We start from the raw sequence: 15266 nt of genomic DNA on the forward strand, positions 1-15266 counted from the left end.
CGGGATTCGAACCCATGACCTCTGACTCCCAAGCCCAAGCTCTTTCCACTGAGCCACGCTGAGTGCCCTACTAAGCCCTGCGGTAGATACAAGATAATCAGGTTGGACACCGTCCCTATCCCGCATGTGGCACACAGTCTTCATCCCCATTTTGACAGATGAGGGAACTGAGACACAGAAAAGTGAAGTGACTTGCCTAAGGTCACACGGCAGGCAGGCAGGCGGGCCTCTGACTCCCAGGCCCGAGCTCTCTCCACTAGGCCGCGCTCCAGTACGTCCAGCACTTTCCCTCTGGACCCCGAGATGACCCGCCCGTAAGGATTTTTTAAAGCTATTTAAGTGTTTAATGGGGGCCAGGCACTGTACAAGAGAAGCGGCGTGGCCCATAGTGGAAAAAGCCCAGGCTTGGGAGTCCGAGGTCATGGGTTCGAATCCCGGCTCTGCCACTTCTCGGCTGTGTGACTGTGGGCGAGTCACTTCACTTCTCTGGGCCTCAGTTACCTCATCTGTAAAAAGGGGATTAACCGTAAGCCTCGCGTGGGACAACCCGATGACCCCGCATCTTCCCCAGCGCTTAGAACAGTGCTCGGCATATAGTAAGCGCTTAACAAATACTGACATTATTATTATTATTACTAAGCGCTGGGGTAGACACAAGCTAGTCGGGTTGGACACAGTCCCTGTCCCACATCAATCAATCAAAGGTATTTATTGAGCGTTTACGATGCGCAGAGCATCTTAATCCCCATTTTACAGATGAGGGAATTGAGGCACAGAGAATAATCATAATAATGACGGTATCCGCTAAGTGCTTACTATGTACCAAGCGCTGTTCTAAGCGCTGGAAAGTAAAGTGACCTGCCCAAGGTCACGAGGCATGCAAGTGGTAGAGCTGGAATCAGAACTCAAGGCTTCTGACTCCCGGGCCCGGGCACTCTCCCCTAGGCCACGCTCCTCGTTGCGCAGAGCACCGTATGAAGAGCTTGGGAGTGTCCAATACAGATGCTTAGCGTGGCACAGTGGAAAGAGCCCGGGCTTCGGAATCAGAGGTCATGGGTTCGACTCCCGGCTCCGCCGCTTGTCAGCTGTGTGACCGTGGGCGAGTCACGTCACTTCTCTGTGCCTCAGTTCCCTCATCTGGAAAATGGGGATGAACTGTGAGCCTCTCGTGGGACGACCCGATTCCCCTGTATCTCCCCCAGCGCTTAGAACGGTGCTCTGCACATAGTAAGTGCTTAATAAATGCCAACATTAAGCCAGAATCTCCAGGGCTCACTACTTCTGTCCCAAAGTTCTTCCATCACTTCTTAATTGCTCTACGACCTCACTTGCTCCTCCTTCCCCCTCCCCAAAGGTTGAGGGGTCTCCACCAGCACCTCAGAGATAATAACGGTGGTATCTGTTAAGCGCCCACTACGTGCCGAGCACTGTTCTAAGCGCCGGGGAAGTTACGGGGTGATCAGGTAGTCCCACGTGAGGCTCACGGTTAATCCCCACTTTCCAGATGAGGTCACTGAGGCCCAGAGAAGTGAAGTGACTCGCCCACAGTCACACAGCTGACAAGGGGCAGAGCCGGGATTCGAACCCATGACCGCTGACTCCCACGCCCGGGCTCTTTCCACTGAGCCACTCTGTCTAAAACCTTGCCGGCACCCACTTCCCCTCCCTAACTGTCACGGTTTGTTTCGAAAGATGTCACCTGTCAAGCACTTTACTCCGTTCCAGGCACCAGCCCCACAAAACGTACGAACGTATCTATAATTTATTTATATTAATGTCCGTCTCCCCCTCTAGACCGTAAGCTCGCTGTGGTCAGGGAATGTGGCTGCTCTACTGTGATAATAATAATAATAATAATACTGATGATGATATCTGCTAAGCGCTTAGTAAGTGCCAGGCACCGTACAGAGCGCTGGGGTGGATACAAGCACTGTTCTGGGGTGGATACAAGCACTGTTCTCGTCTGCCCGTCTCCCCCGATTAGACCGTGAGCCCGTCGGAGGGCGGGGACCGTCTCTATCTGTTACCGATTTGTCCATTCCAAGCGCTTAGTACAGTGCTCTGCACATAGTAAGCGCTCAATAAATACTACTGAATGAATGAATAAGTCGGATAAAGTCCCTGTCCTGAGGTGGGGCTCACAATCTCAGTCCCCGTTTTACAGATGAGGTCACTGGGGCCCAGAGAAGTGAAGTGTCTTGCCCAGAGTCACACAGCAGACAAGTGGCAGAGCCATTATTATTAGCGTGGCTCAGTGGAAAGAGCCCAGGCTTGGGAGTCAGAGATCATGGGTTCTAATCCCGACTCTGCCACTTGTCAGCTGTGTGACTGCGGGCAAGTCACTTCACTTCTCTGTGCCTCAGTTCCCTCATTTGTAAAATGGGGATTAAGACTGTGAGCCCCATGTGGGACAACCTGATTACCCTCTATCTACCCCAGCGCTTAGAACAGTGCTCTGCACAAAGTAAGCACTTAAATACCAAAATTATTATTATTATTCTTACTTCCTGCCCCGTCGACTCTCCTCTAATTGTGACTTCTGCGTGCCACTGCAAACAGACTCTCTTACTCTCCAGACTGGAAGCTCCCTGTGGGCAAGGCACTTCATTCATTCAATCGTATTTACTGAGCGCTTACTACGTGCACAGCACTGGACTAAGCGCTTGGAATGGACAATTCGGCAACAGATGAGAGACCATCCCTGCCCAACGACGGGCTCGGGGTCTAAACGGGGGAACGCGTCTACCGATTCCACTCAGAGAAGCAGCACGGCCTAGTGGCAAGAGCCCGGGCTTGGGAGGCAGAGGTCACGGGTTCAAATCCCGGCTCCGCCACTTGTCTGCTGTGGGACCTTGGGCAAGTCACTTCACTTCTCTGGGCCTCAGTGACCTCATCTGGAAAATGAGGATTTAGACTGGGAGCCCCAGGTGGGACAGGGACTGTGTCCAACCTGATGAACTTATAATTACCCCAGTGCTTAGAAAAGTGCTTGACACATAGTAAGCGCTTATCAAATACCATAATTATTATTTTTCGGTCGTTCTTCCCAAGTGCTCACTCTAGTGTTCTGCCCAACTGTGGCAGACTGTCAGCTCCCAGTGGGCGGGGGAGAGGGTCTACCAGGAGGCGCGTGGCGTGATGGATAGGGCACAAGCCTGGGAGTCAGAAGGTCATGGGTTCTAAATCCGGCTCCGCTACTTGTCTGCTGTGTCACCTTGGTCAAGTCACTTCACTTTTCTGGGCCTCAGTTACCTCATCTATAGAATGGGGATTGAGACTGTAGCAGCACGGCGGTATCGTGTTCTATTGTATTTTCCCAAGTGCTCAGAGTGTAGCTGCTGTGTGACCTTAGGCAAGTCACTTCACTTCTCTGTGTCTCAATTCCCTCATCTGTAAAATGGGGATGAAGACTGTGTGCCGCATGTGGGATGGGGACTGTGTCCAACCTGATTATCTTGTATCTACCCCGGGGCTTAGTACATAAGCGCTTAGTACAGCTCAATAAATACGACTGAATGAACGTGGGACAGGGACTGTGTCCAACTTGATCTGCCTGTCTCATCCCAGTGCTTAGAGCAGTGCCTGGCACAAAGTAAGCGCTTAAAAAATACCACAATTATTATTATTATTATTATTATTACTGCATTGAGCGCTCAAGAAATACCGCTGATGAACTGATTACCCTCACCACTAACCCCTAGCAGCCAACTCCACCGGGCTCCACTCCGTCCCAACCCTCTCGGATGTCCGCCACCTCCCCGTTCCGGGCAGGGAGCGTGTCCGCTAATTCTGTCGGGTCGTATTTTCCCAAGGGCTCAGTACAGTGCTCTGCACACATTAAGTGCTCAATAAATTCGACCGATCGAATGACCGGGCTGCTTCTCTTCGACACGAACTTCGTCTTTGAGGCGGGCTACTGCTGGCAAGTTGCCAAATGCTTAGATCAGAAGAAGCACATCCCTCTCCAGCAAACACCCTGAAAAAGTCTGTGCTCTCTGACTCTCCCGTTCCAACCGTAACTGCATTTCATACGGTCAAGCGTGCCGAATTCCCGGGAATCGACCGCCGCTAGGTTCATTCATTCATTCGATAGTATTTACTGAGCGCTTACTATGTGCAGAGCACTGTACTAAGCGCTTGGAATGGACCGATCGGTAACAGACAGAGACAGTCCCCGCCCTCTGACGGGCTCACGGTCTAATCGGGGGAGACGGACAGACAAGAACAACGGCAATAAATAGAATCGAGGGGAAGAACGTCTCATTAAAACAATAGCAGATAAACAGAATCAAGGTGATGTACATCTCATTAACAAAATAAATAGGGTAATGAAGATATATACAGTTCTGGGGGGCACAAGTGCCACGACTCCTACCTGGGTCTTGCCATTGATTACAAGAAGTATCTTCAGACTCTTCATATGAATACTGCGATCTAGCAGTTCGACGGCCTTGTCCAGATCGTCTTGCGTGCTTAATGGAATCACCAGCTATAACGATACGCGGCAGAAACAGAAGGCGTTTTACTTGGGAAAGGATTGATTGTAGTGGAGAAATACGGGGTGCATCTCTACGTGCAAGACCACAAAATCCAAATAAAAATGAATCGGGGGGAGGGGAGGAGACGCGAGTCCACTGATAAACCATATTGTCGCCCACGAATCGGCACCTCAGATCACGTCGGGGAAGATACGGACACCATGCCACATGAGCCTGCGAGGTGACTTCTGATTCCCGTCATAAACTAACCTCCCTGACATTCTAAGACAAGATGACACAGTGAAGCAAACGACAGCTTGTTTAGAGCAGACACAAGTGGATGACCGCGCCGCGGCGGCAACCCATTTGAACCGGAGCCATCAAACGCTTTTCGACGTGATCCAACCGCTCCTCGAGAGCAGGTACGAGAGCTAATAAAGATGAAGATAAAAGAAGCTAAGTCGATTTCGGCCCTCCTGATCTATTACTCAACCTTGAACCTGGAGGAAGACAACATTTAAAGATTTAATTTTCTGGGGATGTTTACGTGACCTTGGAACATTTTTTCCATTTCATTATTTTAGGGTTGGCCGCTACGCGAGTCAGCGACTTTAACCAAAAAGCTCAACACGTCGTATTAGTGAGGAGCGTGAATCTAAAAGAGTGTCTTCCTAAAGGCGCTTCTAAGATCCGCACTTCACAAAAGTCCCTTTAGGGGATCCAAGATGCACGTGATCGGCCTTAGAATGTCGACACCCGACATTAGATCGGAGGACGGGAAGGTGCACCGCCTTTAAAAACAACAGCTTTTTGACCCCGAGAAGTGCTTTCGGCTCCCAGTTACAGTTCAAGGCAAGAGGAAACAGACTGAAAACAAGTAAACACCTTCCATGCGCTTGCTCGAACGTGGGTAAACCGAGACGTGCATGTCCCAAAAACCTGGCCCCTTCTGGGGTTGCCGGTCTGGGCCCTTCACCAAACTGTCTGATGTGGTTTGCAGAACATTCTTCTCTGGCTCGCCTAGGGAAGATTTCCCTTCCGAGAAGGGCGTGAAGGCACAAAACACCTACACCGGACAGGGTGAATTAGGACTCCGGGCCAGAAACCGCTCGAAGACGGAGTCAAACTGGCACGTCGGGAGCTAACGTGAACATGTCTCCCTCGGAGTTCTCAACACCACCAACTCCATCGCTTAGGGCAGACTTCTGAGGTTAACTAGTTCTCCTGCCCCACTGGAGCACATTCTAAGCCCCTTCTCAGTCCCGTCGCTTCATATTCCCCTCAAGATCTGTTCTTCCGAGCGCCGTCCTACGGTGCCGGGGTTTAAATCACAGACCGATAACACCGTTTCGGTCAGCGACTCCGAATTTTCATCGAAGAAACCAACTTTTACCATCAGTGCACTTTTCCAAATACTCTTCTGTGAGATTTTTACTGCTCTTCGGCTTGCTGATTCAGAAATCCATTAAGTCGGAAATTCTCTCTGGACCAGGGTGCCTAGGAGAAGTGGTTCAGGGCGAATTCCTGTATTCCTGATGTAGTTTTCATTTGCCCTTCTCACATTAAGTTCCCTCCTGCGATTTATTTGCAATGATGACCCGGCCAACAGAACAAGTCCCAGCTTAGCCAATTTACACTCATGGAATGTTTTCCTATCCTCTTTGCTGAAAACTGATTTTGATCTCATTCATGAAAATTGTTTGCCTCTTTTGCTTTTGTATATGAATCAATTAAGTGTGAAAATAAATCCTTTTCTGGGAAGTGGGCCGGATCTGGAGATTCCAGAGGAGCGACTCGACTGAGAGGAATAAACTGAACCGAAGGAGAGAGGCAGTTCGCTGTAAAAGCTCTCTCTTGGCAGGACCGTCTTCCCCCAAACAAAGTTTTTCAGTCATACCCTCTTGTTGAGAAGAAAGGCCCAACTGCACCACGAAATAAAAGAGGGAACGGAGAAAGCCGTAAAATGATTCATTTTTTTCAGTGGGGGAAAAGACAGACATGTAGAACAGCGCTTGCCTCCTGTCGCCAGGGCTGGGCTTCTTAGAGGGGGGCTCCGTGGCCTTGGGACCTCCACCCTAAGGTGAAGCAGACGGCAGATGAACTAAGGGGTGGGGGCAAGGGAGGAGAAGGGGAGGCGGGGAAAGAGAGGAAGAGAAAATAACGTTGGGGACGGAGGGGGTGAAGAGAGCTGAGGAAGAAGAGAGAGAGTGAGGGGGCAGAGATGAAGGAGAGAGTGAGGGAGCAGAAAGGGAAGGAGAGAGTAAAGGGATGGAGGGGAAGAGCAAAGGGAGGGGGGAAGGGGAAAGGAAAAAGTGAGAGGCCAGAGGGGAAGGAGACTGTGAGGGGGGTGGAGAGGAAGGAAGATGGTGAGAAGGCAGAGGGGAAGGAAGTCAGTGAGGGGGCAAAGGGGAAGGAAGTCAGTGAGGGGGCAGAGGGGAAGGAAGTCAGTGAGGGGGCAGAGGGGAAGGAGACAGTGAGGGGGCAGAGGGGAAGGAAGTCAGTGAGTGGGCAGAGGGAAAGGAGACGGTGAGGGGGCGGAGGGGAAGGAGAGAGCGAGGGAGCGTGGGGAAGGAGACGGTGAGGGGGCAGAGGGGAAGGAGAGAGCGAGGGGGTGAACAGGAAGGAAGACGGTGAGGGCGGAGAGCGGAAGGAAGACAGCGAGGGGGCACCCATGATCCCCAATACTACGGCAACAGTGACAGGCCGGTTCGGGCTACGTGCTCACAGAACGCTCAGCACAGGCCGCTGCGCACCGTCGACCAAACCGGGAAGGACGGAACTGGGGGGAGGCATCCCGCCTGCTTGTCTCTGGCCCTGACTGGGCTCAAGGGGTAGGAAAACCATGAGTCTTATCCAGTGTAAAGATAAACCCTGACTTCACGACCTGCTCTTCTAGCTACAGGAACCAAATATAAAGGAATACATATCTATATCTATACAGAGAGAGATCTGTATATACCTATATCTATGCAGATATAGAGATGTATATATCTATTAAAACAAGTTTGGATATTCAAACGTATTTATCCTCGTAAGATCAGGGTTCCCCTTTATTCTCTTCTGTTTCTCAGTTCTGTTACTCAATACTCTCTAAAGCCTGTATAGTGGAAAAATACCATTTTAATGAACCACATCACTGCAATGAAGTGAGAATATGTAAAAGTTCACACGTGCATTACTTTTCCCCTTACTACTTCAGTCAAAAAAAAAAACATACACCCTGAATCGTTTTCCTAGCCAGATTATGACATTCTGGTATAAATGAAAAAGAAGCCCATAATTTTACCTCATTATTAGTATAATGTAGATCCATAGACTGTCCAAAAGCAACTCTGGCCTTAGAACTCAGCTCTTCCAGTTTAACCGGTCTGGGAAATTGAAGGATTCTGTACAAATATAAGTTAAAGGCTTTTTAAAAAAAATGGAATAGCCCCACAACACTCTTATGCTAAGTTACTGTTAGCTGAACAGTTGCAAAGATAAACAAATCATTGTAAACATATTCGTCACAGCCCGAAAAGTACAATTTTTCTATCTTTTGTACTGTTTACTCAAAAACTGCACTTACAAATGTCTTCATTTAAATGTGGGTGAATGAATTTTAAGAAAAAAATAATACTTTCTGCCATCTTTTGATGACGAAAGTCGTACATTAAGAGGCAAGATAAAAATCAGCAGTTGAACTAATTTATATTTTTAATCCATCAATTTAATACCTTTGTATATAACTTCAAATATACAAGTCCAAAAGCAAATTCTTCTGGGAACCCAATTCTCTGAACAGAAAGGTCATAGAAAAGCTACTTTCCCCAGATGCCGGCAGGACCACAGTCTTCTGTAAATAGGTGCTTTTTCAATCACTGGCCCAGAAATATCATAAAAGACTTTTCGCTTCATCTCTCCTGAATTACTAAACGGATGACTCGAAAACCTGTATTTGAATTTTCTGCATGTCCTTCTGGAAAAGTTACCCGGCGTTGGGTATGCTTTTATAGGTGTGGTTTTCACAGCTAACTGAGCACCAAGATAACTCTTCCATCAGAAAGGGGGCTAAAAAATTGACCTTTATCGTCTCTTCCACTTCCAAACTTTTCACTAGAACTGTTACCGCGGTAATAATCTTGCTACTTTTTAAGAAGAGAAGCAGCGTGGCTCAGTGGAAAGAGCTCGAGCTTGGGAGTCAGAGGTCATGGGTTCTAATCCCGGCTCTGCCAAATGCCAGCTGTGCGACTTTGTCACTTCACTTCTCTATGCCTCAGTTACCTCATCTGTAAAATGGAGATTAAGACTGTGAGCCCCACGTGGGACAACGTGATCACCTTGTATCCCTTCAGCGCTTAGAACAGTGCTTTGCATATAGTAAGCGCTTAACAAATACTATCGTTATTATTAAGCGTGAACTATGTGCCAAGCATTGTACTAAGCACTGGGGTGGACACACGATCATCAGGTTGGACACAGTTCCCGTCCCCCATGGTGGCTCACAGATTAATTAGGAGGACGAACACGTTTTTACAGACGACGAAACAGTCCCGGAGAAGTTAAGTGACTTGTCTAGGGTCACCCAGCAGACAAGTGGCAGAGCCGGGACTAGAACCCAGGTCCTCTGACTCCGTTAAGCCACTCTGCTTTCTCTACGGCTTGGCATTTGGTAATTCTGTATTCTTTCCTCCCTTTTCAAGGGAACCTTTTTTCAACTCTGTGATGTTGTGTGTATTGACCACCCTAGATGTCCGATGACTAAGAGTGATTTCTTCTCTCCTTTGTTTCTCCCTTCCCCTCGATTTCAACCACAATAGAAGATTGATTCATTAATCACTCCATTTTTAGTGCCCTCTTCGCCCAAGAGGAATGAAACCTGGAATTGAGTTTAGAAAAACCAATCTCTCGAGAATTTATTCAGTTCATATATTTGGGGGTTAGTTTAAAAATTTTTATGGAGCGACTTCAAGCACTAAAAACCATGTGTTACCCAAGACCCTGGACTTTGGAAAGGGACCAAGGGAAATTGTCAAAGGGCCGGAAGATGAGGATCTAATATAAAGACTATAAGAGATGGTAGAATTAGTTAGCCTTGAAAACTCTGGGGAAATTTAAACAACAGTTTTCGGAGTAAACGGAGGGTATAAAAAAAAATCCAGTCTAGTGCTTGCCACGTAGTAAGTCCTTAACCAATACCATCAATATTCTTTTCCATCTTGTTAATGACAAGAAAAAGGGGAAACAAGGCTCAAATGACAGCAAGGTATTTTAGTTTGGGAATCAGAACAATTCAATTGGCGGAGAGGAGGCCGAGGATGGTTTAATGATGGATTTCAAGGTTACAGAAATCACTGCGGGCAAGGAATGGGTCTATCAACTCTGCTGGGCTGCACTTTCCCAAGCGTTTAGTTCAGTGCTCTGCATATGGCATTCCTTGATGATTCCTTCATTCATTCAGTCGACCGTATTTATTAAGCGCTTACTGTGTGAGGATGGAAAACAGTGGGAGGCCTTTGGGTTTTTTCAACCTCCATAGGGAAGATGACATGAGGAAATCCGTCAAGAAGGACCTGAGAGTAGGAAGGGCCTGGGAGTCACAAGGACCTGGATTCTAATCCCACCTCTGCCCCTTGTCTCCTGAGTGACCTTGGGCAAATCACTTCACATCTCTGTGTCTCAGTTTACCTCCTCCAGAAGATGCAGATTAATACTGTGCACCCCATATAGGACAGGCACTATGTCCAATCTGATAAGCTTCTGTCTATTCCAGCGCTTAATAGAGTGTCCAGCAGGACTTGTACCTGCTTCAATTATTCTAGGCACTTAGTACAGTCCCCTGCAGATAGTAGACAATTAATACTAACTGAGCAGAGGCCAATTAAGACTGTCTTACCTAGAGGAAAGTGAATGAAACCGTTGAACCTCATGTTTCTCAATCCTCCTCTAATTCTCAAATGTGGAAGCTCTAAATTCGTCAGAGACGGCTCTTGGGCTTTCTATTTTTTTTTTTTCTTCTGAAATACTTCACAGGGCAAGTCGCTAAATGCAAAGCCATAGTGACTGCTCTGGAGTTGTGACTGAGTATCTGCTCTTGATTTGCAGTCTGAAAATTCTATCCGTTTCCAAGGCTGTAAATGCTATCACACCTTTGTGGAGTCGTGTTTTAGTTTAGTTCGCTGGAGTCACCTATTAAGAACGCACAGCAATTTATACCAATCTCAAATTTTGCTTACCAAAAAAGAATCCATATTCAGAAAAGGAAATAATTTGGCAGTGACTGGCAAAGTCATATGCCAGAGGGCATCTCCTAAATATAGAAACTCTATAAATAGAGCATATTTTTTCTTAAAATAGCAGAGTAAATAAAACTATAGTTTAGCCCAGAACAGACTAAAAAAAAATAATCTACTCCCTGTGAAGTTGGCAAAATAACCAAATCTCAAACCTTCCAATCTCTTCTTCAAAAACCCACCTAGCATTGCAATTTCATCTCTCTCTCTCAGTAATCCTATTTATAATAAGTAATAATAATAATTATGGTATTTGTTAAGTGCTTAATAATAATGTTGGTATTTGTTAAGCGCTTACTATGTGCAGAGCACTGTTCTAAGCGCTGGGGTAGACACAGGGGAATCAGGTTGTCCCACTTGGGGCTCACAGTCTTCATCCCCATTTTACAGATGAGGGAACTGAGGCCCAGAGAAGTGAAGTGACCTGCCCACAGTCACACAGCTGACAAGTGGCAGAGCTGGGATTCGAACTCATGACCCGACTCCAAAGCCCGTGCTCTTTCCACAGCAAGCTTCCGGACCAGGGGTTTTATACAAATTACCAGCAGACGGGAAAAATCCCCAAATCCGTTTTTGCTCGATGCCTGTATCAACAGTGATTTCGGTCTGGTTTGGTCTTAAATTATTCCACGATGGCATCTTCAACCCATCTGACTCTCACCAAGTAGCTCTCAATTGAAAGAGGAACCTGGGCGAGTCATTTGTTGACAACTTGCTAATTAGTTTCCCCTTTGAAGGGACGCCTTTGCTAAATTTTCTACATCGAGTTCATCTTCCAATTCTCTGGACTTGTAAACCATGAAATTACATTAACGCTTAAGGCGGCATCTTTAATGGCTTCCTCGGGCCACCTCCGAGATGAGCGTTCGATCAAACAATAAAGCAGAAACGACCGACGTTAAAACGGTTTATCTTTTTTCTGCCTTACCTTTTCTCGCCCCGATGTTCAAATTTGACCCGAACATCGTTCTAGAATGAAAGACATAAATCACATACATATAGAAAACCGTCACGCGAGAAATGCCCATCGGTCCGGAGCTCCTCCGAACTGCAAATTAAAAATACCGTTCCCTGTTTATGGATAAGTAGGATCGTGTCCATCCGCTCCAGACGATCCAAACACCGCGCTATTTAGCTTTCTGCCTTTCAAGAACTGCACATCCTAAACGAGCTCCAGACTCAAACACAAAAGGGTACTACTCGATGAAGAACACATTTCTAGAAGACAGATGAAATGTCACCGACTCCCGAGGGAATTTCTGTTTCCCACAAACTGGCATGTTAGACCAAGCACAAATATCGGAAGGGGTGTTCCTCTCCTGCCTTAAAAACTGCCTCCTCCCCCACAAAAAACCCTGATTTTTAATAAGGGCGAAAGGGGGAGTCTACCCAAGGATCCCAAGGGCCCATCGGTATCGGGGGGGGGGGAGGGCGCGTCAAAATCTAAACCTCATCGTGGGGCAAAACCAACGAAGCGGCTGGTGCTCGATGAAGCGAGGAGAGATGTGGGACTGGAGAAGCGGCCGCTCTTGTCCCTTTGGCTCTTGGCTGCCACGTTTCCCTGCGACACGTGTCGACCCCGCAACCCCAGACCATCTCCCTGTCTGACAACGCGGCGCCCGTGCCAGAATTGGCCAGAATTTGCACTGCCGTACTCACTGTGCCCTTCGACCCCCTCCGGGGGCACAATCTCTCTCTCTTTTTTTAATAGTATTTAAATATCTGTGCCAAGCGCTGTTCTAAGTGTTGGGGTAGATACAGAGCAATAAAGTTGGACAAAGCCCACGTTCCACGTGGGGCTCCCAGCTTTAATCCCCATTTTCCAGATGAGGTGAATGCAGTGCACAGAAGCGAAGCGACTTGCCCAAGATGACACAGCAGACAAGCGGTGGAGCCGGGATCAGAACCCAGGTCCTTCTGACTCCCAGGCCCGGTTTCTAGCCACTAGGGCTTAACTACGATTGAACAAATAAATGAAAGGACGGGCCCGGGATCCCGGTCCAGTTGGAAAAAGCGACTCTCGTTCCCTAAAGGCATTCCGGCCAAGGTGTGTACTGAACACACAGATACCTTCTGGAAGACTTGAGTGCGCTTCCTTCGCCTCTTTTATTTTTTAAGGCCGGGGAAGAGAGAGGATGAGGGGATGCAGGAGGCAGCGAAAGAGTCCAGCTCTGTCAGCTCCCAACCCAACCCCCGGATCTCTGTCTAGTTCCGTCGGGGCGCGGCCCGGCCTAGCGGGTAGAGCCCGGGCCTGGGAGTCAGAGGACCTGGGTTCTCATCCTGGCTCTGCCACGTGTCTGCTGTGTGAGCTTGGGCAAGTCGCTTCACTTTTCTGAGCCTCGGTTCCCTCATCTGTCAAATGGGGATTAAGACAGCGAACCCCAGGTGGGACGGGGACAGTGTCGGGCGTATTGTAAGCGCTTTACAGATACGATTTCTGGAACACCGTAAGCACTTTACAGGTTTTTTTTTTAAAAAAAGAAAATCAGTGAACTGTGATATTCCCATCAAGTCCTAGGGCTCCTCCTCCTTTCCAACCCTCTTCCATCTTGCCTCTCCAATTTCCATTGCCCTGTTTCGTTCTACTGCTCGGACAGACCTGCCTACCTCCCTCCACACTCCTGAGCAACCAATTCCACTCACCAGTCCTCCCTCTCCTCCCAATCTCTTCTCCTTCTCTCCCGTTTCTCCATTCCTATTATTATTATTGTTGTATCTCTTATGCGTTTTTTATGTGCCAAGTACTAGGATAGATTCAAGTTAATCAGGTCAGACACCGTCCCTGTCCCACAAGGTGCTTACAGTCTAAGACGGGAGGCGAACGGGTGGACGGGGAAACGGATCTACTAACTCTGTTATACTGCGCTCTCCCAAGGGCTTAGTATCACGCTCTGCCCACAGTAAGCACTCAATACATACCAACGTTCTCTACTGATTTCGCTGACGAGGAAAGTGAGGCTCAGTGAAGTGAAATGACTGGCCCAAGGTCACAGAGCAGGTAAGGGACAGAGCCGGGATTAGAAGCCAGCTCCTCTGACTCCCAAGCCTGGGCTCTTTCCACTAGGCCACGCTGCTCCTTTTCCTCTTTTCGCCATTTTCTCCCCTCTTGGGCCGTCAACTTTCTTCTCCCGGGCCCCCGAGTGGCCCGCTGCGGGCCTCTTGCCCCCAGTGCCCCCATCAGCCTCCCCCTGGAGAGCACGGGACCGGAAATGAGGCGGGGCGGTCTGGCCCATCCAGCCGGTCCGGCCAAGAGGCGGCACACCAGTTGGGATCGCCCTGGTTTTCGGGGGGGAAAGGGGATGGGGGCAGAGACCTATGTGAGGCGGAGATGGAAGGTGGGGGTGGGCAGAGGAGACGTGATTTCTATTTATTCTATCATTTCTATTTATTTATTTCTTGATTCTATTTATCTTGATTCTATTTATTGCCACTGTTCTCGTCTGTCTCCTCCGATGAGACCGTAAGCCCGTCAAAGGGCAGGGACTGTCTCTATCTGTTACCGATTTGTACATTCCAAGCGCTTAGTCCAGTGCTCTGCACATAGTAAGCGCTCGATAAATACTAATGAATTATTTGGCACCCCTCCTTTCGGGTCCATCCTCACATGTTTCGCTATCGCCCTGAAATCCCCTTCCCCGGCCCCCCGAAAGAGGAAGATCCAAAGGTGAGCCCCACTACCCATACAGCGCATGCGTTCCACCGCAATATCACGGAGCTCAACGAGGCTAATTCGTTTTGGTACATAAAAGGAGCGTGGAGACGTTACCTGCTTTTTGGGCGAGGAAGCCTTGGTTCTTTTGGTTTCCTGTAGGGCCGCGGCCGGTCTGCTGGCCTTGTGAAGGACAGCCAGGTCTTGCATGATTGAATTCAGAGCTTGCTGATCATCTGTTTTCCGATACATACACGCGCATGTCATTTCAGCATTACCGAGAGGTGAAAGTAAAACAAATGCAAATACACACCGCGTGCTCTGGCTTGAAAAGTGAGAGAGGTGGCCACCTGTCAGCTGTGTGACCTTGGGCAAGTCACTTTACTTCTCTGGGCCTCAGTTAACTCCTCTGTAAAATAGGGATGAAGACTAAGAGCCCCATGTGGGACATGAACTGTGTCCAACCTGATTACCTTGTATCTACCCCAGCGCTCAGTCCGGAGCCTGACACATAGTAAGCGCTTAACACCATAAGAAAATAAAATAAAGGGCCAGTTGGACACTCTACATTGAGTAACTGTAGCCTGACTGTATTAGCCCGACTGACTCTCCAAAGAGACTTAAGTCCCACGGCAAGAAAACGATGAGGGTCGCAAGTAATGAGGATTTTAAAAAATCTAGACACAAAATCCTTTGACATTTCGGTGGAAAAGAAGAAAGGTTTGGACATTTATTTTAGCTTTCTCTCTCTGACCATGACCTAAAATTCAGAAACCAGGACGAGCTGACCAGCTTTACCGTCAGAGTCGGCCCGCTGCGACGTGGATCTAGGCTGCCAAATTCCTTCCAGTTCCATTATTTTTCCGG

The 15266-nt window shown here is 48.3% G+C and overlaps 1 protein-coding gene across 2 annotated transcripts in view; it reads right to left on the reverse strand.

Moving 5' to 3' along the window:
- MAP3K2 (mitogen-activated protein kinase kinase kinase 2) overlaps positions 1-15266 on the reverse strand; it is a 117973-nt gene that overhangs the window by 34718 nt on the left and 67989 nt on the right. For both annotated transcript variants that reach the window (XM_029069918.2, XM_029069922.2), the window contains exons 3-6: positions 14517-14635; positions 11679-11719; positions 7765-7864; positions 4376-4489 (exon numbers count right to left, since the gene is read on the reverse strand). In XM_029069918.2, the coding sequence (XP_028925751.1) occupies positions 4376-4489; positions 7765-7864; positions 11679-11719; positions 14517-14635 (374 nt within the window). The remainder of the gene's footprint in view (positions 1-4375; positions 4490-7764; positions 7865-11678; positions 11720-14516; positions 14636-15266) is intronic.

Source organism: Ornithorhynchus anatinus, chromosome 1 (genome assembly GCF_004115215.2).
Source record: "Ornithorhynchus anatinus isolate Pmale09 chromosome 1, mOrnAna1.pri.v4, whole genome shotgun sequence".
In the NCBI taxonomy this organism is placed as follows: Eukaryota; Metazoa; Chordata; class Mammalia; order Monotremata; family Ornithorhynchidae; genus Ornithorhynchus; species Ornithorhynchus anatinus.